Source organism: Haliotis asinina, chromosome 2, assembly GCF_037392515.1.
Source record: "Haliotis asinina isolate JCU_RB_2024 chromosome 2, JCU_Hal_asi_v2, whole genome shotgun sequence".
Taxonomy (NCBI): domain Eukaryota; kingdom Metazoa; phylum Mollusca; class Gastropoda; order Lepetellida; family Haliotidae; genus Haliotis; species Haliotis asinina.
Window position 1 is genome coordinate 21,579,937 of NC_090281.1, and position 24,323 is coordinate 21,604,259.

Sequence of the window (24,323 nt, forward strand, 5' to 3'; positions counted from 1 at the left end):
ACACGAACGCATGCACACACACACACACACACACACGCACACACACACGCACACAGACACACACACGCACGCACACAGAGACACACAGACACGCACGCACGCAATATCCAGCTCAGCAGCTCAAAGGTGCTCTGTTTTTTCTTGATCATTGGGTGCCAATGGCAGATCACTTGATGTCAATGGCACATTGCATTTTCAAACTCAAGTCCATTAGGATCAACTTTTGCAGCCATTTGGAGCACCATGTTAATGTGGCTTTCCCATCCTTACTTCCCTCATACGTAAATGTCACGTTCAGATTGGCTGAGTGCTCTTCTATTTTTTTAATGTACCCTGCTTACAAGGCAGTAACATTTTCCTTATATCCCACAGGGAATGACGAACTCATTTGGTACTTCCTGGTAGTAATTCTCTAACTTGAATAACACTGAATCACATAATGATGTACAGAAATTTGCAGATGCAAATCAATGGAAAGGAAATCTGTTTTTCTTGTCGTCTGCAAAATCTAGCAGTGGCTGCAAATAGTTTTGTACCTTTGCTTCAAACAATTCAAGGGGCGATGGGGTAGCCTAGTGGTTCAAGCGAAAACTCAGGTTCGATTCCCCACATGGGTACAATGTGTGAAGCCATTTTTCTGGTGTCCCCCACCATGATATTCCTGGAAAATTGTGAAAAGCAGAGTAAAACTAAACTCACTCACTCACTCACTCCAAAAGTAACATGGAGGTGTATGGTAAGATAAATATGCTGTTCACTGGTCCCTCAGGGCCGATGGGTTGACATACTTTCAATGTTTGTCTATGATAAACAAACATCAAGAGTACATCCACCCATGTCCCCATTATGACCAGTGAAAACATATATTGTTAAATGACTACACATTATGCATCTCATTGATGGTATTGCATTGTCGAAACTAAAACATGTATACAATCTGAACAAAGATATATGAATTTTAATAAAGATACAAAAAATAAAAACACTCCATGATCTGTACACCTCTACTTGTCTACTATAAACTCTACTTGAAATCTCCCTTTAAAGTCTTCATCTCCGTCAAGGTACGGATACCACAAAATGTAGTTGGTGTTCCAGATGTTGTTGTAGAAGTTGAAGGCCATGCTGGTGATGTCCTGCTGTGTGATGGTGTTGAGGGGGACGGGGAAGGGGGACGGAGGGTGGCCCTTGGTACCTACATACACTACAGGGACCTCTGAGGACAAGAGTCCCAGGCCATTCCCATCACTGACTGTGTAATACATCCCTTGGTCAGTAGCTGAAACAAACAACACACTGTTACTCCAGGTGTATATACCATTCAAAAAAGGTAGGGGATGTTCCATTTTGCGATCATGCCACTCGCCAGCGCCAGTGCATATGAGAAAATGTAACATGCATCCATGCTAAATATATTCGAACTAATAGAACCAATTTTAAAATTTTCCCTAGATTTCTGTTTAGCATCTGTTTCCTTGTTGGTTTCATCATTTGCACATCATCAGTAGTGTAAGTCCAATTTCCCCTATGTTTTTCAATGGTCTATCTAACAACAATCAATAGACGGCGAGTATGCTTGTCGTAAGAGGCGAGTAACAGGATCGGGTGGTCAGACTCACTGACTTGGTTGACACAAGTCATCGGTTCCCAACTGCACAGATCGATGCTCATGTTGTTGATCACTGGATTGTCTGGTCCAAACTCGATTATTTACAGACCGCCACCATATAGCTGGAATATTGCTGAGTGCAGCATGAAACTTCACTCACTCACTCACTACAACTCTGATAGTCAGTTACATGATTTGTAACATACATGGTCCATTAGTTGATTATTAACTTACATGGCCTCTCACGTGGTTTTTAACTTGCATGTTTCATCACATGTTAAATAACTTACATGGTTTATAACTTAAATGTTCAGTCATATGGTTTATAACCATATGATTAACACATTTTTCAAATTTGAATGAAATAAATGAAGAAATGAGTATGTTAGAAAATTATACTTCTACACTCATATTTGATGCAACGAATGTAGCAGTATAATTTTCGAAAATATTCATCTCCTCAATGATTTTGTTCAAATCTGAAATGTATATTAAACATAACATATGAAAACAATATATTCCAAAAGTCTAGATTTTTGTTTTTAAAAATTATTGTTCAAACAGTCATTTGAACCCCTGTGGTCTCATGTGCCATTACAGTGAGCTGTTTTTCTGGCATGGCCAAATGTGAAGGCTCCTTCAAGTCAACATTCATGCACAGACAATCAGGCCATAGCTCTCAGATGGGTAAAGTCTGAGACTGGAGAAGACATTTTGAAAGTTCATAGTAAACCACTGGACCACTGGACAGTCATAGTAAAGTACATCCTTGATATCTCCAGGGAATATGTTCCGATAAGTCTTCACTATACCCTGGACGCATCTACGAGTCGGCCCGATAATTGTATTACCTCCCTTTGCTGGTTCCGCATTCTCACAGTAGCCAGTCAGCCGCCGTCATAACCGAGCTTGACAGTGTCAACAAACGTAGCCGTCGCAACTGCAAAGGCTTGCTCACAGTGCGACTCAGATTTGGGGGAAATCATACAGACAAATTTATAAGTCCAAAACCTTTAAAAAATATATGCAAGAGCTCTTTCTACCTCTTTCAGAGAACCTCTGCATGGTTTGTTTAACCATGTTTAATCGGTTAGATAATTTAAAAAGTGAAAGTGAGTTCTGACTGGTTCGTTCAACTTCCCAGCGTAGACACCTGATTGGATGAAAAGCCAGACAAGGGAGGTAATAAATTTATCAGGCTGAGCCATAGATAACTCCAGGCTATAGTGGAGACTTATCGGAACGTATTCCCTGGAGATATCGAGGACAAGTAAAGTAAAGGTGACAAGATTGTCTCACCATGCACATACTGACTGCCATTGAGGACAACACTGTCTGCAGCCACCATCTGCCCTGTCTTGGAGACGTACCAGTCCATCTGGGGCTGGGAAGTGGGCTGGAAACCGTAGGACAGGGACTCCGCCAGACGTGTGGGAGGTTTTTCAAACCACTGGACAGTCACATTAATCCCTGAAACATCCCGCAGGCCTTTCAACATACCTGTCTACCTTCCTGAACATGCAGACACCACAAGATGTGTCCCTATGTAAACTGGCTGACAGTCACATCAATCCTGAAATATGTTACAGGCCTTTTAATGATACCAAGAAGACAAAGTCATCAATTTCCCCCGCAACCACAAAATACTCTTCATGAATATGTCTACTGATTATGATTACAGTATGTCAATGTTTCGGTATGCATATGGCATAGCAGAAGGCAACTACTGTAAGTTTTCAAAGTTATGCTCTGGAAAAGAAAGCTTCCACCAAATTCAGTGGAGGTCAAACTTGTTGCCATGGAAATGCAAAAAATATTTTTATCAGAAATCCAAACCTACCAAAAGGTACCACTATACCACCTGACCTATCTATGTGCCAAGTTTGGTGAAGAAATAGTCAACAGTTTTAAAGTTCTGCCCCAGAAAAGAGCACAAGCACCAATTTCAAACAAAGTCAAACTTGTTGTCATGGAAACTACGCAAAATAAAATTCACACACTAGTGTAACCCCCAAAAGGCACATCTAGGAATCATGGCAAACGTGGTGAACATGTGTACCAAGTTTAATAAGGCTAAAGTTTGGCAGATCTGCTCCAGACAAGATAACATCCTCAAAGACACAGCCTAAGTCATATTTCCATGGAAACCGCAAAACCTAAAACTCATATCTGGGTCTAATCCCAAACGGCACATCTAGGGATCATACTTGACTTATGATATATGTAATACGTTTAATGAGGCAAGCATGAATAGTTTAGGAGGGCTGCTCTGGACAAGATGACATTCTCGTCATCTGTCATGGTCACTGCCTAAGTCATGTTCCCACGTAAAGCTAGAAAAATAGAATTCATATCTGGGTCTAATCCCCAAAAGGCATATCTAGGGATCATGCTGGACATATGTGCCAGGTTTGATGAAGCAAGAATGTATAGTTTTAGCTGACACCCTCTTAGTCTCAGCCTGTCATGTTTCCGCACAAAACAGAATTCATATCTGGGCCCAATCCCAAAAAGGCACATCTAGGGATCATGCTTGATACGTGTGACAAGATTAATGAAGATGGCAGGTATAGTCTAGGAGATCTGCTCTGAACAAAGTAACATCCTCATCATCTGCCATAGTCACAGCTTGATGATTCCATGGAAATCGATAAAAGTAACATTTATGTGTGGGTCTAATCCCCAAAAGGTATATCTAGAGATCATGCTTGATATGTGTGACAAGTTTGGTTAAGTTATCGCAAATAGTTTAGGAGATCTGCTTTGGACAAAGTAAGGCAGACGCACGGACGGACCATGGGATGGACATACATATCAAACATCCATCCCATGAAGTTGCGGGGATGATAATAATATAATAACACATTTGTAAAGTGCCTAATATCCACCTTACAGATGCTTAGTGGTATTGATACAGTGATGAAAACAGAATATATATTCATAAAACACAGAATGAATATCAACTGATACACAGATAGAAATAGGTGAGTCTTAAGCAGTGATTTAAAGGCATCTTTAGTGGTTGTATGTCTGTGGTTTGGGGAAGCAAATCCAGAGTTGTGGGCTTACAAAAGAGTCGATTTAGTGATCTTGGTTGAGCCGAGAGTCATTGGAGGACATGAGATTCTGCTGAGATGAGTAAGCGGAGATAAATCTTTGAGATAGTTTCATTGTAGAGAGTCATGAGTGAGGGCAAGGAGTTTGAAGATGATTCTTGAAGAGATAGGAAGCCAGTGAAGTGACTGAAGCACAGGAGATATATAATCATAGCAGGAACAATGGGATATACATCAGGACGGTGAGTTCTGAATTCTTTAAAGTGTCTGAATCAAGTTTTGAAGTTATCAGTTGGTGTATCAACGTTTTGCAGGTTTGAGTGTCAAGAGAGCGGCATACTCTACTGATAATGAAAATGCTGAAGTAGCAAGCTCTGCTGACAGAAACAATATGGGCTTCCATGGACATGGTGGAATCAAGAATTACTCCCAGATTCCATGCACTGTGAGAGGGCTAAACCTCAGTATGACCAATGTGAAGACACATAGAGTCAGATTCTAGCTGTCTGAGATGGTGTTTGGATTCAAAATGAGAAAGTTAGATACAATCCACATTCTGATTTCCTGAATGCACTGTTCCAGTTTTGAGAGGTTGCATGAAAGTTCAGATGATTGGAAGCTGACATGGAGTTGAGCCTGCACATAGATGGAAATCTCGAAAATGTTTTTGAATTATGTCTCCAACGGGCAGGATGTAAACTGTGAAAAGAAATGGTCCCAAAGCTGAACCTTGTTGCACACCAAACAACAGAGCTGATTTTTGAGAGGAGACATAAGGAATTTTAACTGACTGGGTGCGGAAAGAGGATAGGATTGAATCCACTTAAGGGCAGTGCTGATACGAGTCTCAAGTCTGTGAAGGAGACTTTTGTGGTCAATAGTGTCAAAGGCACTTGACAAATCAAGAAGAGCTAGAGCTGTGACATTTTGTTGACCCATATTTACCATAACATCATTGTGAACTCAAGTTAACTTTCAACACACCCATGTACCTTGCAACATACCCATGTACCATGTACCATGTACTCATGAACATGCAGAAACCATGACGTCCCTGTAACTATAAGCTACATGTCACTGGATCATTAAGCTACACATGCCACTGCAACACTGAGCTACACGTCATTGTAACACTGAGCTACACATGTCTCTGTAACACTGAGCTACACATGTCACTGTAACACAAAGCTACACATGTCACTGGAACACTCAGCTACACACGTCACTGTAACACTGAGCTACACATGTCCCTGTAATACTAAACTACATACCTCCATTTAAGTGTTGTTCATCTACTCCGTGTGTGACATGATGCAGCCAGATCTCAAGAGGAGCTCCATACTTCAGATACATCTCTGGGTCTGCTGGCCTCAGTCTCATGATCAAGTCACAGCTGGCATTATCTGCTGATGTACAGAAGCCAAGCAACCAGTTCACACTCTTGCTACACTGGGAGGACATCTTTGAGAATCCAGTGACTACTGACAATGTTTCATATAGAAAACTAGCTGAGTTCATCCCAAGGAGCTGTCTTCGGCCTGCTTACATCCTATAGTCGTGAACATTGTTCCACTGGACCATAATGATTAATGAAGCAAACCATAGTTTGATTACAGTGCCATGTTGTACTATGGTCAACACAATGATGTTGTAGGGTCAGACATGGTCAACTGGGGAGACTAGGGTCAAACATGTTCAAACTACAGTAACAATTGGCTCTTGGCATTCAAGGTAACAGAAGAGATATTTTGAACCATGGCCAAAGTTCAAAGTATGGTCATAAGTGTGGTGATCTATTATAAACTATGCTTCAATATGTCTAACTACACTTAACTAAGGTCAAGTAAGGTCTTTCAAAGCGTACTGCGTTCATCCCCTTCTACAGTCAACTATATGCACGTCTATAAGACGTGGCTGACGCTTTGTCAAAAGAGCCCAGATGTATTTGGCTCAATCAGAAGCCACAGCGATGAACATAAAACGCAGAATATTTCAAATTTCAGGAACACAAAATGCAGACATGTTCTAAAATATAAAATCTATTAGATGTAAAACATCAAAAACTAACTCTTTACAAAATACCCCTGAACAAAGGATCAAGACCCCTGTCACACTCACACATCCGTTCATACAGACTGTCCATGAAGTAATTCCACTGTCTGGAGTCTGGGTTGGCATTCTTGGTGGAATTAGGTTTGTCATAACCTGCACCTCCCCCTCCATAGTTGTACACGGAGGCCATATACACAAAGTCTGTCTCGTTGTAAGTGACATACTGGATCTGACCCATTGGGTTTTCTGAAGAGGCCCACCTCACCTACCAGTAAATTACAAGTGGTTATAATGGCAACTTCCCGTACAGATATGCCAAAAGGAAAAATATTTGACCAAATCTACAAAAAAGCAGGAATGTATTACAATGTGCAATCTTTATGCTGGTAACATATGTCATATTTGGGATTTCACTTTCTTAGTAAAGTACAAATTCTAGTACTTTTTTCGGTTGAGTCCCATCCGGGATTCGAACCCGCACCCTCAGAGTCAGGCACCTAATCTTTATGCTGGTGCTGTAGTCCCTGGCTAGTACAAATTCACCAGGACCACAAAATAAGTTTGAGGTGGTCCTGGTGGCCAGTGAATTTTGCGTTGATAGTTAAGTAAATATACGAAGGTTATTTTGGACCAATGAGGTACATACAGGACCACTAATTACTGTCCACTCACTGGTCCTGTGGTCAAGAGGGACATTTTGAAAGGTTTCTTCCCTGTACAAGACTTGTACCAGGTTCCCAGGGGTCGAGTATGTATGAGCTGTCCCAAGATATTGCACTCTTTACACAAAAAGAAAACATGAAGAAAATCTCAAAGATGGTGGACTGTAAAAGTTTAAAAAATAGGCTACAGGGTTTACTGTCAACCTACTCCTCACTTGTATGTGGGTACTCTCGACCAGTCACATCACAATGATGTGCCCAAAGCTTTATTGATGGAGTCAGGGGTGCAAAGAATTGGATATTCTGGGTGTTGTAAATTTTAACTGTGTTTTCAACATGGCATGTGGTGTGGTGTGGTAACATAGTGGTTAAAGCATTGCCTCATCACACTAAAGATCCAGGTTCGACTCCCCACATGGCTACAATGTGTGAAGCCCATTTCTGTGTCGCCCACCATGATATTGCTGGAATATTGAAAAAAGGAGCATAAAATCAAACTCATTCACTCACTCACTCAATCAATCACTCACTCAACATAGCATGTCAAAAATGTGGAAATGCACTGAGGCACTGCTGCAGCAACAATGACCCAAACTTCAGTGATAAGAAAGAAGCCAGATGATGTGAAGCGAAGGGCTCACCCTGTTGTAGGGATCATATAGCTCCACCAATGACCCGTCCTTTCTGAACTGCAGCTTGATCCCATCATTACATGTAAACACCTGGGTGGTGTTGACTACCAGCTTGTAGCCTGAAATATAAACAAACATATGTAACACCCAGTTCCCTCAAACAACACACCTTTTAATCCACACTATGTCTTTAGACTGAACCTGAGCTACTTGGGCTAGTAAACCAAACAAAAAGGGGTCAATATGCTTTCTACAAAGATTTAGTTTCACAAATTATACAGTGCACAGTGTCAGAAGCAGTAAATCCTGTTCAGAGTGGATTCCAATGTAGACATGTTTTTTGGGTCCACCTCTGGGCTGTTGCTAAGGATGACAAGACAGTTGTGATGATTTGAGGGTTTTATTGAAGTGAAGGATGAAGCTGTTTTTGAGTCAAGCCTGAGGAAGGGAAAAGGTGTTTCCAGCTCAACAACAGCAAGTGGAGTGAGGTGGAAAACTGGTAGCCAAAGGAAGTAAGGTCAGAGGACACAACAGCCTATAATGAAGCAGGTACAACATCAAAGGAACTCTTTGATGTGATCTATAAATAGAATAGGGAAAATCCCAAAGAATGGGTTGGGTAGTTCAGAATAGAGAGGAAGTTAAGGGAAATCCTTAAAAAGAAGGGTCCATGAAACAGAAGAAAGGTGAAGATGTGTTAAGGCGGCATTCAACAGCAAGACTCAGACAACATTGGAACAAACGAACATTTAACATATGACGTTTATGAAACATGGTGTTTGTTATGTTTGCAAATCGTGATTGAACTTGGTTTTACACTATGAATAAAAAGCGCTGCTACACCAACATGCAGCAATGACAGCAGACCCTGTTTGTTTAATGTGAAATAAATGGAAATTGCTTTACCAAATTTATTTAGTTCTAATTGTAGCAAAAGTGATATGTTATCAAGACATTAGTGGATGCACATTTTTAGAGGTTATAAATTGTTTGAGCCCGAAGACACTGAGTGAAAAGGGGAAGGATGAGTTTTATTTGACACCTTTGAAAATCCCAAAGGAAACGCAATGGTATCATGGTACTCCTGTTGGTCACAAAACCTTGCAGGACACAGTGAAACAAGAGCTTGGTGTCGGCAGAAAGAAAAGCAACCACCCTTTAAAGGTCATATGCAATGCAAAACAAACTTTGAAGATTTACAGTAACAAAGTATCAAAAATGCAAATTCAGCTTATAAAGTTGAAAAATAAAGCAACAAAAAAGCCAATGAAATTGGAGTTCAAACGATTCATTAATTTCACCCCAGCACTGGGAGAGAAAGTGGTTTCAACAGCTGTGCTGTGCTGCCCCATAGCACATCCACAGTGATTAGGTTAGCACAGCTTGAACCAGGAAGGCTACTCGTAAAAACACAGCAAGTGGTGTGCACAAGGATTATTGCTATGGTGGAAGTTAGAGAACATGAGAGGTTTCTTGTGATTAAAAGCATCTTGGGTCTGCAGTAATAAAAATACGCCCAGGTTTCAAAATTGGTTGCAGATTTGTAACTAAAGTTTTCAAGAAAGTGTAGCATTAGAGCCATAAATTTTATTGTTAAAAATAGCTCAGCTTATCTATCTATGGAAGTATAAAGAACATAAAGAACAGACGAGAGAAGACAGAATCACCATTTGTGGTACAGAGGTGATGCCAAGTGTGGCAGCCACGAACCGTGGTCCATCAATCAAATGTGTTTCATTGACGTTTAATTTCAACTGACTTCAGTAACAAAAGAAAACATATTCAAACCATTTCCATTGTTACTGTCATCTTTACATATCAAATGTAAATCCCAGAGTAGCGATTACAATCCACATCCCAAGGATTCACAATTCCCAACCAGGGGATTTACAATGCACATCAATGATTATATAGTTTAACCATGTATGATCTTGAAAAGACTGTCTGAGACAACCCATTGTATGTGCTTTAGGCTGATAATGGTTTTGTAAGCACCACCTTGCTGATAGTCGCACCAGGTGTTTTGCTGGATGTCACCTCACAATAACATCAGATATGATGGCATCCAATATTTGCTCACCTTTGCATCTGTATGTTTGAAGCTGTCCAGTGCACACAGACTCATCTCAGTGTGTAAATACAGGTAACACACGTATGTATTATTGTCATTCTAAATCACAGGTATACTCCATTGATAGATGATATGACCTCCTGTAGACTTTTGTCACTAAATCTTAACAGACAGACATCAATACAAAGTATAGATCCATTTTTAATGAGGTCACCAAAATTGTCAGGGTCTATATCACAAGCCCACCCACCTGTGAGATCTGGTCTAAAGGGGGTCTGTTCCTCCCATTCCTGCTTCACTGCCAATGCCAGGGGGTGGTCCTGGAGGCTGGAGAATGCAAAGTCAATGAACTGGCGCTGTTCCAGCCATGCAATCTCACAGTTCCTGTAGTTTATTCCTGCAGATTGAGGAGTGGATTGATGAGGGATAATAACATTGTAGAAGGGTGGTGATGAGGTATAATAAAATTGTAGTATAGGTGGTGATGAGGAAAATAAAATTGTAGTAGAAGTGGTTATGAGTGATAATAACACTGTAGTAGAGTTAGAGGTGTAGAGGTGTAGTAGAAGTGGTGATGAGGGACAATAACATTGTAGAAGGGTGGTGATGAGGTATAATAAAATTGTAGTATAGGTGGTGATGAGGAAAATAAAATTGTAGTAGAAGTGGTTATGAGTGATAATAACACTGTAGTAGAGTTAGAGGTGTAGAGGTGTAGTAGAAGTGGTGATGAGGGACAATAACATTGTAGAAGGGTGGTGATGAGGTATAATAAAATTGTAGTATAGGTGGTGATGAGGAAAATAAAATTGTAGTAGAAGTGGTTATGAGTGATAATAACACTGTAGTAGAGTTAGAGGTGTAGAGGTGTAGTAGAAGTGGTGATGAGGGACAATAACATCGTAGTAGAGGTGGTGATGAGGAATAATCACATCGTAGTAGAGGTGGTGATGAGGGATAATAACATCATAGTAGAGGTAGTGATGATGGATAATAACACTGTAGCAGAGGTGGTGATGAGGGATAAAAACACTGTAGTAGAGGTGGTGATGATGGATAATAACACTGTAATAGAGGGGTGATGGGGATAATAACAATGTAGAAGGGTGGAGTTAAGGGATAATAATATTGTAGTAGAAGTGGTGATTAGGAAAATAACATTGCAGTAGTGGTAGTGGTGAGGGATAATAACACTGCAATAGAGTTGGTGATGAGGGATAACAAAATTGCAAATGAACTGGTCATGTGGCATAATACCATCGCAAGAGTTGGTGATGTGGCATAACAACATATTGTAGTGGTGGTTTGAGAGATAATAACATTGTAGTAGAGGTGGTAAAGGGGAAAATAACATTGTAGTAGTGGTGGTGATGAGGGATAATAACACGTCAATAGAGTTGGTGACGAGGGATAATACCATTGCAACTGATTTAGTGACATGGGATAATACATTGTAGATGGTGACAAGGGATAACATTGTAGTAGAGGGGGTGATGAGGAATATTAACATTATAGTAGAGGTGGTTATGAGGGATAAAAACATTGCAACTGAGTTGGTGATGTGGGATAATAACATTGTGGTAGAGGTGGTGAAAAGGAATAATAACATTATAATAGAGGTGGTGAAAAGGAATAATAACATTGTGGTAGAAGTGGTGAGAAGTGATGCATGTCTTTCCTGGAAAGCAACAACAAAAACTATTTCTATACACTACTCAAAAGAAGTTACACAATGCCTGAATTTTTTCATGAGACTCTGGCATAACCTTTAGAAAAAGTCAGGAGAATATGGCCTATTCAGACTAACTAACCCTAAAAATATATCAGGTGATCTTTTACTTATTTTGAGTAGTGTACATGAAACTCAGGACAATTTTAATAAAAGTATCATGTTTCAATACAAAACTGACCACGTCTTGCACGACTAAAGGCTGTGTTTGTCCAGTTAACCAGGTCTCCAACAGATGGCAGGCCCCACGTGTGCTCTGGCAGTTTGATTAGGTATCGGACAGCCGCCTTGATCCGGGGGTCATCTCCCGAGCACTGACCTGGTTACAGAGGTCACAGATCATTAGTGAAGCCAAGGTATGCAAATGATAACAAAGTGTTAAGCACAGTAGATCTTGGATAGGTACTGACCAGTGGGATATAAAGGTGGTCCATTTAGATGGTGAGTGAACTGTGGTGAAGGGAACATAGACAAACGCAGAGGAGCCATCAAACGCAGAGGAGCCATCAAACGCAGAGGAGCCATCAAACCAGGGACCATCAAACAATGTATTTATCTTACCAAACACCTCAATGTTCATTCTGGACTGTTCAAAGCATGTGTATTGGATCATAATAACGAGTACCGGAGTTAGGCAACAGCCAAACCAGTAAAACTTATGTACCACTCAAATTCCCACATTCTGACATTTCCAGTGAGTAACATGGAAAATGTTACTCGGTTGTAAGCGTGGTACATTGATTGGCTCAGTGTAAGACAACCACTGCTAACCATGGTCTGCCTCATACACTAGTGGTGTGATGATCCGTTGATACGTATTGATGCATCCAACCATGGAGCAAGATACAGTAAATCGATACAAAGGTTTACATAGCCGTTTATCTTACCTCTCACATAAATGTAGCTGTCTGATTGGCTGAGCATTCTTCTATTATTTTTAGTGCATCCCGTGTACAAGCAAGATGCACTGCAATACACTCCACTGCCAATAGCAGCTCACTCAGTACTTCACAGTAGTTACTTGTTTATCATGAATAACACTAAATGCAACATGATGCACAGAAAATACTGATGTTTTGTAAATGGAAGTGGATGGAAGGGAGATAACTCTAAATCTGTTTTTCTTGTGTGGTCTGCAAAATCTAGCTCTCTATGAATACATATTTTCCTTCATTACGTTTCTCTGAAATTGATGCATCAGGAACTTTATATGTAAAACACCCATTTTATTTACATTCACAAAGTTCATGTATAAACATAATTATATGTGAACAAATACTTAATAACGCAAGTGGAATCTGATGAAATACTTTGAAATGGTTTTGTTTTGATTTTGTTCAATAAATAAAGACTTTGGTGTTAGATTTAAAGATTTTAGTATCATGAAACATATCATACTGCCACCATTGTACCAGGATTTGTATCATACCACAGCTGAAGTCATGTATTGTATCAAAGGTTGTATGCCAATACCAACACTACCAGACACTACTCATATATACTAACCATTCCTCACACAGTCCTGCAACTTGTTGGCAAAGGCCCAGTATCTGGCCATCTTGACTGGGTCTGAGGAGATGCCTTGTATCCAGGTGTCACCAACCTCCATTTCCACCACAGGAAGCTGGCTTTTGATTGGCTGAAGTGCTTCCACAAAGTTGTCAAATGTTGACGCCATCAGCTTGGCACCCGGGAATTCTCCACGAACTACTTCATAATTGCTGAGAATCTCCTGACAAACAGGATTAAATTTCACAATAAAATGAACTGTGATTAACTTCACAATAAAATGAACTGTGATTAATTTCACGATAAAAACATGTATGTGTGGGAATATCTTTTGAAACAAAAAGAAATGAAGGGCATTTCAGGGGCAACAGAGTGACTGATATTTCATACTTTCCAAGATGGAAAAGTGATGTTACGCCTTTTGCCTCTGGAAAATCTAGACATTTCATTAATAGAGCAACTATATATATTTGAGCAATCTGTCCAAAGACTGTCAGCACATTCAGAGATACCCTCAATCCATCATATGTTTGTTATTCCCTACTTTATTAGCCTGCATAGACAGGTGCTAAGTGGATATTCACTTACATTGACACTCTGAGGTGGCCCACTGTTGTCGGATCTAAATGCAAAACAAAGGACATCTGTGAACCCATCCACAATGACACAGTTTTCTTTTGACATCCCTTCAGGGTCGGCCGGGGTGGGTCCTGGGTTTATGGGGTACCCACCTAGCAGGAGAAGATGACAGAAGATGACATATACAACCTGGGATATCCCATCAATATAAACACAGAATGAATGGGTGCAATAAAGTGACTGGCCAAAAAACTATGGTCCAAAAGCAAGTCTTAAATCAAGTCCAGATGAGATAATATCACAAAGACTGATACTGCAACAGCAAACAAATATGATAAACCACAAATACACCCACCAAATGCATCTACAGGCAATAAAAGTTTTTACTCAATAAAAGGGCCAGGTCCAGTTACATTCCCTCATCAGGGTTATATGGTTTATTATGTCAAGGAAAGCAAATATCATTTGAATAAAAAAAAGATTCCTTCAAATTACCATATACTGACCACTACACAAGACTATATCCAACAGTTCACCCCCTGCATTGAACTATACCCAACACTTCACCCTTATATTGAGTTATCTCAAACATATATCTTGAATACCTGCACATCTCACCTTTGTTCCACATAGCAATGACCTGAGAGTCACGGAACTTCCAAACGAAAGGGTTGGGGACTGCAGGAGGGCTTGTGCCAGGGTTGACACCAACTGATACAGCCATGATGTTGAACTTGCTGAGAACGGGGACCACAGCTGCTGTCATGCCTGCACAGAAAGCATGCATGTTTCAACACAACTTGCCTCATTACATAGTGTTTGAAGGAGTTATCTCCCCCTACCATGTGTACATTCTGGGTTACGTACCTGGGACATCCCTCTGACTCAGTGTGGCATACTTTCTCTTGATACCAAACTCTGCATCCAAATCCAGGCTGATGTTCAGACTTAACTCAAACAAGGCTTGGTTCATGTTCTCCGGCTGCATGTTCATAGGACCAGCATGCCATGTGATGTCTCCACGCATGACTGCTTCCCTGAAGGCAGCTACATCCTTCTCACTGGGGCACTAGGAAGACATGTACATACCTCTATATACAACATCCTTACCATTGGGGTTCTAGGAAGACAGTGCATACCTCTATATACAACATCCCTACCATTGGGGCACTTGGAAGACATACAAATACCTCTTTATACAACCCCCTTACCACTGGGGTACTAGGATAACAGTACATGCCTCTATATACAATATCCTTACCACTGGGGTACAAGGCAGACAGTACATACCTCTATATACAACATCCTTACCATTGGGATACTAGGAAGACAGTACATACCTCTATATACAACACCCTTACCATTGGGGCATTAGGAAGACAGTACATGCCTCTATATACAACCCCCTTACCACTGGGGTACTAGGATGACATGCACAAACCTCTATATACAACAGCCTTACCACTGGGGCACTTGGAAGACATACAAATACCTCTATATACAACATCCTTACCACTGGGGTACTAGGAAGACATGCACAAACCTCTATATACAACAGCCTTACCACTGGGGTACTAGGAAGACGGCACATGCCTTTATATACAATAGCTTTACTATTTGGGTACTAGGAAGACAGTACATGCCTCTATATACAACATCCTTACCATTGGGGTACAAGGACTACAGTACATACCTCTATATACAACATCCTTACCATTGGGGCATTAGGAAGACAGTACATACCTCTATATACAACCCCCTTACCACTGGGGTACTAGGATGACAGTACATGCCTCTATATACAACAGCCTTACCACTGGGGTACTAGGAAGACATGCACAAACCTCTATATACAACAGCCTTACCACTGGGGTACTAGGAAGACGGCACATGCCTTTATATACAAAAGCTTTACTATTTGGGTACTAGGAAGACAGTACATGCCTCTATATACAACATCCTTACCATTGGGGTTCTAGGAAGACAGTACATAACTCTATATACAACATCCTTACCATTGGGGCATTAGGAAGACAGTACATGCCTCTATATACAACAGCCTTACCATTGGGGTACTAGGAAGACAGTACATACCTCTATATACAACAGCTTTACCATTGGGGCATACCACTAGTGTCATGTCTGTAACATTCAACAGATGGGTCAGCAAAACCTACAGCTCATATGATGTCTGTAACATTCAACAGATAGGTCAACAGAACCTACAACTAGTGTCATGTCTGTAACATTCAACAAATGGGTCAACAGAACCTACCACTAGTGTCATTCAACAGGTAGGTCAGCAGAACCTACCACTAGTGTCATGTCTGTAACATTCAACAGATGGGTCAACAGAACCTACAACTAGTGTCATGTCTGCAACATTCAACAGATGGATCAACAGAACCTACCACTAGTGTCATGTCTGTAACATTCAACAAATGGGTCAACAGAACCTACCACTAGTGTCATGTCTGTAACATTCAACAAATGGGTCAACAGAACCTACCACTAGTGTCATTCAACAGGTAGGTCAGCAGAACCTACCACTAGTGTCATGTCTGTAACATTCAACAGATGGGTCAACAGAACCTACAACTAGTGTCATGTCTGCAACATTCAACAGATGGATCAACAGAACCTACCACTAGTGTCATGTCTGTAACATTCAACAAATGGGTCAACAGAACCTACAACTAGTGTCATTCAACAGATGGGTCAGCAGAACCTACCACTAGTGTCATGTCTGTAACATTCAACAGATGGGTCAACAGAACCTACCACTAGTGTCATTCAACGGATGGGTCAGCAGAACCTACCACTAGTGTCATGTCTGCAACATTCAACAGATGGATCAACAGAACCTTCCACTAGAGTATTGTCTGTAACATTCAACAGATGGGTCAACAGAACCTTCCACTAATGCCATGTCTGTAACATTCAACAGATGGGTCAGCAGAACCTACCACTAGTGTCATGTCTGTAACATTCAACAGATGGGTCAACAGAACCTACCACTAGTGTGATGCCTGGGACATTCAACAATACTGTCACCCAAACCTACCGCAAGTTTGATATTGCTGAGTGTCAGGTTCGGACAGTCCAGGTACAGGCTGACCAGCCATGGATGAGTGGTGTAGATGAAGGTTTCTTCATACCCATCATGCCTTAGTTGTTGGGCCAACTGTACCGCTCGGGGAAAGTACAGTAGGAAGTAAGTGTTCAGTACATTGTTGATGAAACCGACTGTAGGGGAAATACCATTGTAACCTGCATCTGAAAAGTGCAAATATCTCAAGTTGCATCTTATGTACTGGCACAATGATCTTGAAGCATTAGATCTTCTGTTCAGTAAAGTTCATATGAGTGAGTGAGTATAGTTTTACGAGACATTCATCAATATTCCAGCTATATAGCATCGGTCTGTAAAATAACTGAATCTAGATCAGACAGTCCAGGGACCAACAGCATGAACATCGATTCACGCAATTGGTGTGCGATGATAATATGTTAACTAAGACAGAAGGCTGGACCACCCAGTCCCATTAGTTGTCTCTTAGGATAGTAATCGGTTACTAGAGATCAATTCTTACATGAATCTTTATGGGAGAAAATCATATGAAAATTACACCACATGTGAGAGTAACGTATGTGAAATTAACTAGAAAATCATTTAACAGCTGGTTATTTTTAATAAAAGAATACTCCATATTCAGCTGAGCAGTTGAATGTCTTCCTGTGTCTCTGGTCTGTCCCCCTCGTACTGACCTCCCCAAATGATAAAATATTCTGTGTCTGGGGATAGGTCAGTGAGTGTGCGGGATTTCAGGGTCAAACTGACTTGAGTGGTTCTGCATAGATTCACTCGTATATAGAGAATGTCCCTCAAGTGTCTACTGAAATTAATTATATCACCATGGGTTGACAAAATTACAAGATCTGAGAGTGAGATTCTATTTATCATCAAAAATCAATCTTCATTAGTTTTCAGTGAAAAATGTCTCAACACTGTACCTACCACAAGACTTGCATTGCAGCAAAGTCATAGCAGTGTGATGTCATCAAGTTCATCATGATGTCCACCTGTGCTACAAAGATGGTGCCAGGGCATTACTGTCTATGAATATATACTGAACAGCAAAAGAAACGCAGGTTTAAAAAAATGAAACCACATAAAAGTAAGCATTCATGTTTATGTCTTTTATTTTAAAAACTTGACAAAAAAAAAACTTACATTTCTTTAGTGTACAGTATATATCATGTTAAGATGTTTACCAGTCACAATGATCCTTGCCCTCTTGTTCACTCATCCACCCCCCAAACCATCATTCTCTCTAATGTCAGTTGCATGTCAACACTTGTTTTGTCTCTGCCACACCTATTCAAAGTAATCTTTGACTACCTGATTCATTCAAAAATGACCTGTGAAGGTCCCGGGTAGTATAGGCCTTCAGCAACCCATGTTTGCCATAACAGGTGACTATGCTTGTTGTAAGAGACGACTAACGGGATCGGGTGGTCAGGCTCGCTGACTTGGTTGACACATGTCATTGGTTCCCAATTGCGCAGGTGGATGTTCATGCTGTTGATCACTGGATTGTCTGGTCCAGACTTGATTCTTACAGACCGCTGCCATATTGCGGGAATACTGCTGAGTGCAGCGTAAAACTAAACTCACTCACTCACTCATTCATGCATGACATGATGGCTTAGCTTGTCAGTTGTGGGAGAACATTTAGGCATCCGGCGTACAGGTTTCATCTGTGTTGAATCGTCTGTCCACTAACTGTAACACCCGTAGGGCTGTGTAGCTCATCACCAATTTGAGAGACACTCATGTCTGCCAGTCATGTGTGCCAGTTGTCACCCTTGGTCCACAAGATTGACATTGTGATCATGATTTCAATCTGCTAATTACTAACTTTGAGACAATGCTCAGTCTTGTTCCAGCTTCCAACCTGGGCAACTGCGTGTAGCTGTTGAAACTCTTGCTGAAGCAGCAGATAATATGTTAGAGTTGATGACAGCACTACTACTTACCAAGGTGGTTCATGAATATGATGTGCACTCTCTCCACATTGCTGGCTGCCTTCTCACAGTGGACTGGCTGTGCCACCTGCATGTAAACAGTGTCTTGTACTCCCTCAACACAAACAGTGTCCTCCTCCCTCAACACAAACACCGACTGTATCCTGTACTCCCCTCACACAAACAGTGTCCTATACTCCCCAAACAAACACACTCACTGTGTCCAGTACTCCCTCAACACAGTGTCCTCTACTCCTTAACACAAGTGTCCTGTACCACCATAACACAAACAGTGTCCTAAACATCCTCAACACAGTGTCTTGTACTCACTCTACAAAACAACCACAAAATATATACAAGATTTTCCAGAGCATTGGCATTTCATAGCTTTTTAAACATTCCAAAACTGTATGTACCTAATTTACACATGGATCCAATACATCTAAAACAGAGTACACAATACCATTCTGAATACTGATGTTAAGCTGGTTATTGTGTTTGTGTTTGGTTTGGTTTATAAAGACAGACGGGAGGGTAATGACCTAACCTGGACCAAAGCAGGGAATGTTCCACTGCGACCTAACCTGGCCCAAACCAGGGAATGTTCCACTGCGACCTAACCTGGCCCAAACCAGGGAATGTTCCACTGCGACTTAACCTGGCCCAAACCAGGGAATGTTCCACTGCGACCTAACCTGGCCCAAACCAGGGAATGTTCCACTGCGACCTAACCTGGCCCAAACCAGGGAATGTTCCACTGCGACCTAACCTGGCCCAAACCAGGGAATGTTCCACTGCGACCTAACCTGGCCCAAACCAGGGAATGTTCCACTGCGACCTAACCTGGCCCAAACCAGGGAATGTCTCACAGCGACCTAACCTGGCCCAAACCACGGAATGTCTCACAGCGACCTAACCTGGCCCAAACCAGGGAATGTTCCACAGCGACCTAACCTGGCCCAAACCAGGGAATGTTCCACAGCGACCTAACCTGGCCCAAACCAGGGAATGTTCCACAGCGACCTAACCTGGCCCAAACCAGGGAAAGTCTCACAGCATGGGAACACAAGGATCATGAGAACTTGTAGGAGTCACTATTCTGCTCCGATAAGTTCACACTTACCAACTTTTGTAATTCACATTCAAAGTGAAAGTTACACAAGAGCTAGCTAGTATTTCACTGCAAATTTCTTTCCCAAGAAACAGCAAATACAGAAAGTTAAAACAGGTGACTGAGCTGTTGTTTGGAAATACTTTGATACTTTGATGACCAACATTCTGTCAAACATGTCGAGACACATTAAACTCTGCATGCTTAAGCAATGTTGGCTGAAAGTCGATTCTGCAAATGAAGCAACAAGTGCAAGTACTAAAAGATCATGAGATTTGTTCTGTGTACAGCTGAGGTGCTGAAGATTTCAAATTATTTAAATGCAGAATGTTTCTTCTATATATTCATTTTCTTTCTTGCTTATAAAAATAGCATTCACTAATCAACAAAAACACAAAGTTTCAGCAAGAGTTCCACTCATAAACCCTGCTTGAAATGTATTCTATTTATTAGAAATTATATGTCAAGGGCTTAGGATTTAGGTTTAGTTTAATGATTGTCATAGCAGCCACAGTCACAGCCACAGGCACAGGCACAGACCCATAATTCCCTGGCATAGAATAACTAATAAAAATAACCAATAAAAATATAATCTTTCCAAAGTTTCTACACCCCAAATGGATAACACCATGGTAAATGCTACCATGAGTGAGTGAGTGAGTTTAGTTTTGCGCTGCACTCAGCAATATTCAAGCTATATGGAAGTGGTCTGTAAATAATCGAGTCTGGACCAGACAATCCAGTGATCAACAACATGAGCATCGATCTGCACAATTGGGAACCAATGACATGTGTCAACCAATTCAGCGAGTCTGACCACCCGATCCCGTTAGACGCCATACTTGCCTTATGGCAAGTATGGGTTGCTGAAGGCCTATTCTTCCCTGGGACCTTCACAGGTCGGTAACTGCTACAAACAAAATTTTAATGTCACCCACATTTGAACCAACATTGATCAGTACCATTCGATCACTGACAATATTGAGATTCATCTGCGCATTGCTTTTCTCAGTGTAAACCTTGACCACACACAAGTATATATGGTCTCTGGTGTAAATCTGTCACAGTTGTGTGTTAAATATTACACAAAAGCGATTCTAAAGATCTTCATTTGGAAAGTGCGTGTACATGATGAATGATAAATCATGAACTAATCAAAAAATTTATGTCATAACCCCAGGTTTGTTAGGTCGAGATTTTAATGGTTTCCTATATTCTAATAACCCTGATGCAAAAGTGCTGTAACACATTCGCTTAATTGAGTTGCATATATAGAAGTTGGAAGTCACAGAGAAGAAGGATGTATGGATGAAAACTTCATTAATACTAGGTCACGGCGTTTCGATACAGGTACTTGAATCGTTTTCCAAGAGTGAATGACTGTATCGAAACTTCCTGGTCAGTATTAAAGAAGTTGTCATCCATATATTTGTTCTATACGACGTAGTTTCTCCCGCCCCCCCCCCCTTAAGACACGAAATCATTAATAGAACAAGGTCAGCTTTTGATTGTCAGCGGAAGAATTATAATTCACACATGTGTTCATTCACAGTAGCATCTTAATGAACAATTTAATGACTTACCAAAACGATAACGACAATAAAAAAATATATCGTTTTCGAACAACTCAATAGCGCGCTACACGTCGCCATTTTGAGTGTCATATGATGAATCACGTGAACACTCAGTTCCGAGGAATGTCACGTGGTCTGAAGCAATCCAGTTGTCCGTTTCCTCGAAGAGTGCGTTTTTTTTAAATGAGGAAATACATCTTGTTGAATGTTATGTATTCAATATTTAGAATATTGAAAATAGTACGGCCAGAAAGTACTTAATGTGTTAAAACGCTATTTTTTACAGCATTATTTGTAGCAAAAGTGTGCATTTTTTGTCTTTCAAATTGACAGAAAACTGGCCAACTTGACATCTTTACAAGTCAGCTGCGCAAACTGGAGGAACATATGTTTTTTTACGGTAGATTATTGATGATAAACATAGACAGCCTACCATAAATATCAGATGTAAACTGAAAAACAAAGGAAAGTCTGACAAAATGAAATTTGGACGTGTAGTTAAAAGGGGCACTGATGCGGAGCAATTTCCGTGGACTGATGTAAACTTTTGTTATTGTTTTTCTCCAGTGAGTACCCGGATGATATCCCAGAATTCGTGACTGGTTCGTGACTTCTGCTGCGCAGTCCGTATGTGCAACTGATAGTTTAATTATAGACAGATCAACTTCATTACAAACGCATTATGAAAACAAATGAAACACTTTGAAGATTAATCATCTGCCAGTGGTAGAACTGGTAAAAAACTATTAGGACGGAAAAATACCGAAGCCAATGTACGTCTCTATATTTTGTCTCATAACCCTAATTAGTTTATTGTCATATTTGTATGATTTTGAAAATTAATAAAAGAACACATGGTCTGCTTATACTCATATTAAATTTCTAACATAACAGCAACATTTATACATAGTATAGATTGCCAATGTGGATCCTATTTCACACATACGCGATCAAGTGTGTGTTTTCTGTCATATCGATTCTGCTGAATGCTACAAAAAATAAATTTAAACAAAATGCAAATAATGAATGTAAAACAGACTAATTTTATAGCAACAATGTCAGGCTACTACCTTGTTCAGGAATGTATCAATATCCACGTAAAAGAAATCGTATTCCATTCATCTGCAGCTGGTAAATAATCCTGCTCTGTGTCGCGTGTCTTACACAACTGTCTAATTTGCGAAAAAGTAACACATCGTTTCACGTTTTTCGTTGGTGAAAACCTGATAAACCTCTCATTGGTCACCCAAGATAGCACACCTGGCAACTAACTGTATGATGTCCGCTATTCTAAATAATTTAGTTAACCAATAATGAGCAATCAATCGATCAACGCAAGGGTGGTTAATTCTTTGAAGGGAGGATGTTGTTTTTACAATCGCACTTTACGACAGGGTGTAGTCATCTACACACACTACCTTTTGACAAAAGCAATTAATCAATCAGTGTGTTATCGGTTAATCCTTTGATCGATGTTTGTTTTTGTAACTCAGCTGATAAACCCGCTTGCATCACTTACATGCACATATTACATAACATACAATACATTTACAATACAGACCTTAATTTATAATGTTGAGTATTTACTCCAGACAGGAGAAATGCCAAATGGGAACCTTTGTTGTGTAACCTGAGTGGTGTTACTACTAATTATACCTGTTATAAATACATATGGGCCGAAACTGTTTTGAGGATACCAACGGAATTTCGTTACATAAGTAATACATACAGGCATTTGCTGTGTACTTGGGTAAGTAGGTGAAATAAGGGTTTTTTTGTTACGTAAGACAATTTTCAGATTTCTCTACCAAAGTCATCGTTTATTGTTTACGAATTCAAATAAATCAACTGTGTGTTTTTATTATCATAAATAATAAACCATTGTAGCTACCATAGCTACCAAACTTTACGTATGATATTTGCTATCACAGCTCAACCAACACTCAAAACTACCTAAATATAAAGCTTTGCAATCTTCCGTACTGAAATAAATGGCTTGCTACGTGCCTGTAGACATCATATTTTCATGTAACATGATTAAATATCGAGGTTAAAAACACAGAAATAGGATCAAATTGAGTAACTATACCATTCAAGCAAACTACACTGCTGGGATATTTTGTTACGATCAGACAAGGAATACCATGGATATTTTTAAATAATGGCATATGATGGGCAACCGGCCTCCTGACTCTTTTGGGTGAAAAATTCTGCTAATTTGGACAGGAGCCTAGTTCCTTTGTCCGTCCCGGTCGAAAGAGCGGGCGCTGACCAATTTGCAGTTTGGTTCCGTAATTAGACCGTTGGCGAGAAACATTATTCGCTCCGCATCAGTGCCCCTTTAACTAGTTTATAACATTTGGAAGTTGTTAAAAAAAATGTTCTAGAACCTATCACCCAATTCAAGTCAAAACATTTTGCTGAGTACTGCTGGTGTAACAGATCAGCGGAAATTGAGACTGAAGTGAAACTTTTGCCAGGCTTGCAGCATGTATACCAACAAAAATGTTAACAGAAAAGGAACACGATAATCCACACACAGACAACATAGAAACATTCTTTGTAACACTATCTTGTTCGGGTTGTAGTGAAATAGGTCGAGGGACTATAGACCGAAAAACAAATCAAATGGACCGAGGTCAAAGTTAAAATTGGACTGAAGTCAAAATTCATAAAAAGGCTGAAAAATGTAATATGAATAACTTCCGTAA

General features: G+C 40.3%; 1 protein-coding gene across 1 annotated transcript; it reads right to left on the bottom strand.

The window, feature by feature from the left end:
* Positions 1-934: 934 nt before the first annotated feature.
* On the bottom strand, positions 935-21,702 carry LOC137273389 (uncharacterized). Its single transcript, XM_067806018.1, has 14 exons — positions 21,622-21,702; positions 18,940-19,015; positions 16,964-17,175; positions 14,767-14,968; positions 14,518-14,667; positions 13,909-14,051; positions 13,318-13,543; positions 11,993-12,130; positions 10,333-10,479; positions 8,021-8,130; positions 6,784-6,982; positions 5,937-6,071; positions 2,909-3,079; positions 935-1,279 (listed from the first exon to the last, which is right to left on the bottom strand). Exons 1-14 carry the CDS (start codon positions 21,700-21,702, stop codon positions 1,005-1,007), a joined length of 2,265 nt encoding a protein of 754 aa, XP_067662119.1. The 3' UTR covers positions 935-1,004.
* Positions 21,703-24,323: the final 2,621 nt, after the last annotated feature.

Bases quoted from the DNA above. Each gene is read 5' to 3' on its own strand.
- LOC137273389 (XM_067806018.1), bottom strand. From the start codon at position 21,702: ATGACACTCAAAATGGCGACGTGTAGCGCGCTATTGAGTTGTTCGAAA. The intron at 14,052-14,517 runs GTGAGATGTGCA...TTCTCCTGCTAG, and splicing joins CATTGCTATGTGGAACAAAG to GTGGGTACCCCATAAACCCA. The intron at 6,072-6,783 runs GTGAGTGTGACA...TCTGTACATCAG, and splicing joins CAGTCTGTATGAACGGATGT to CAGATAATGCCAGCTGTGAC.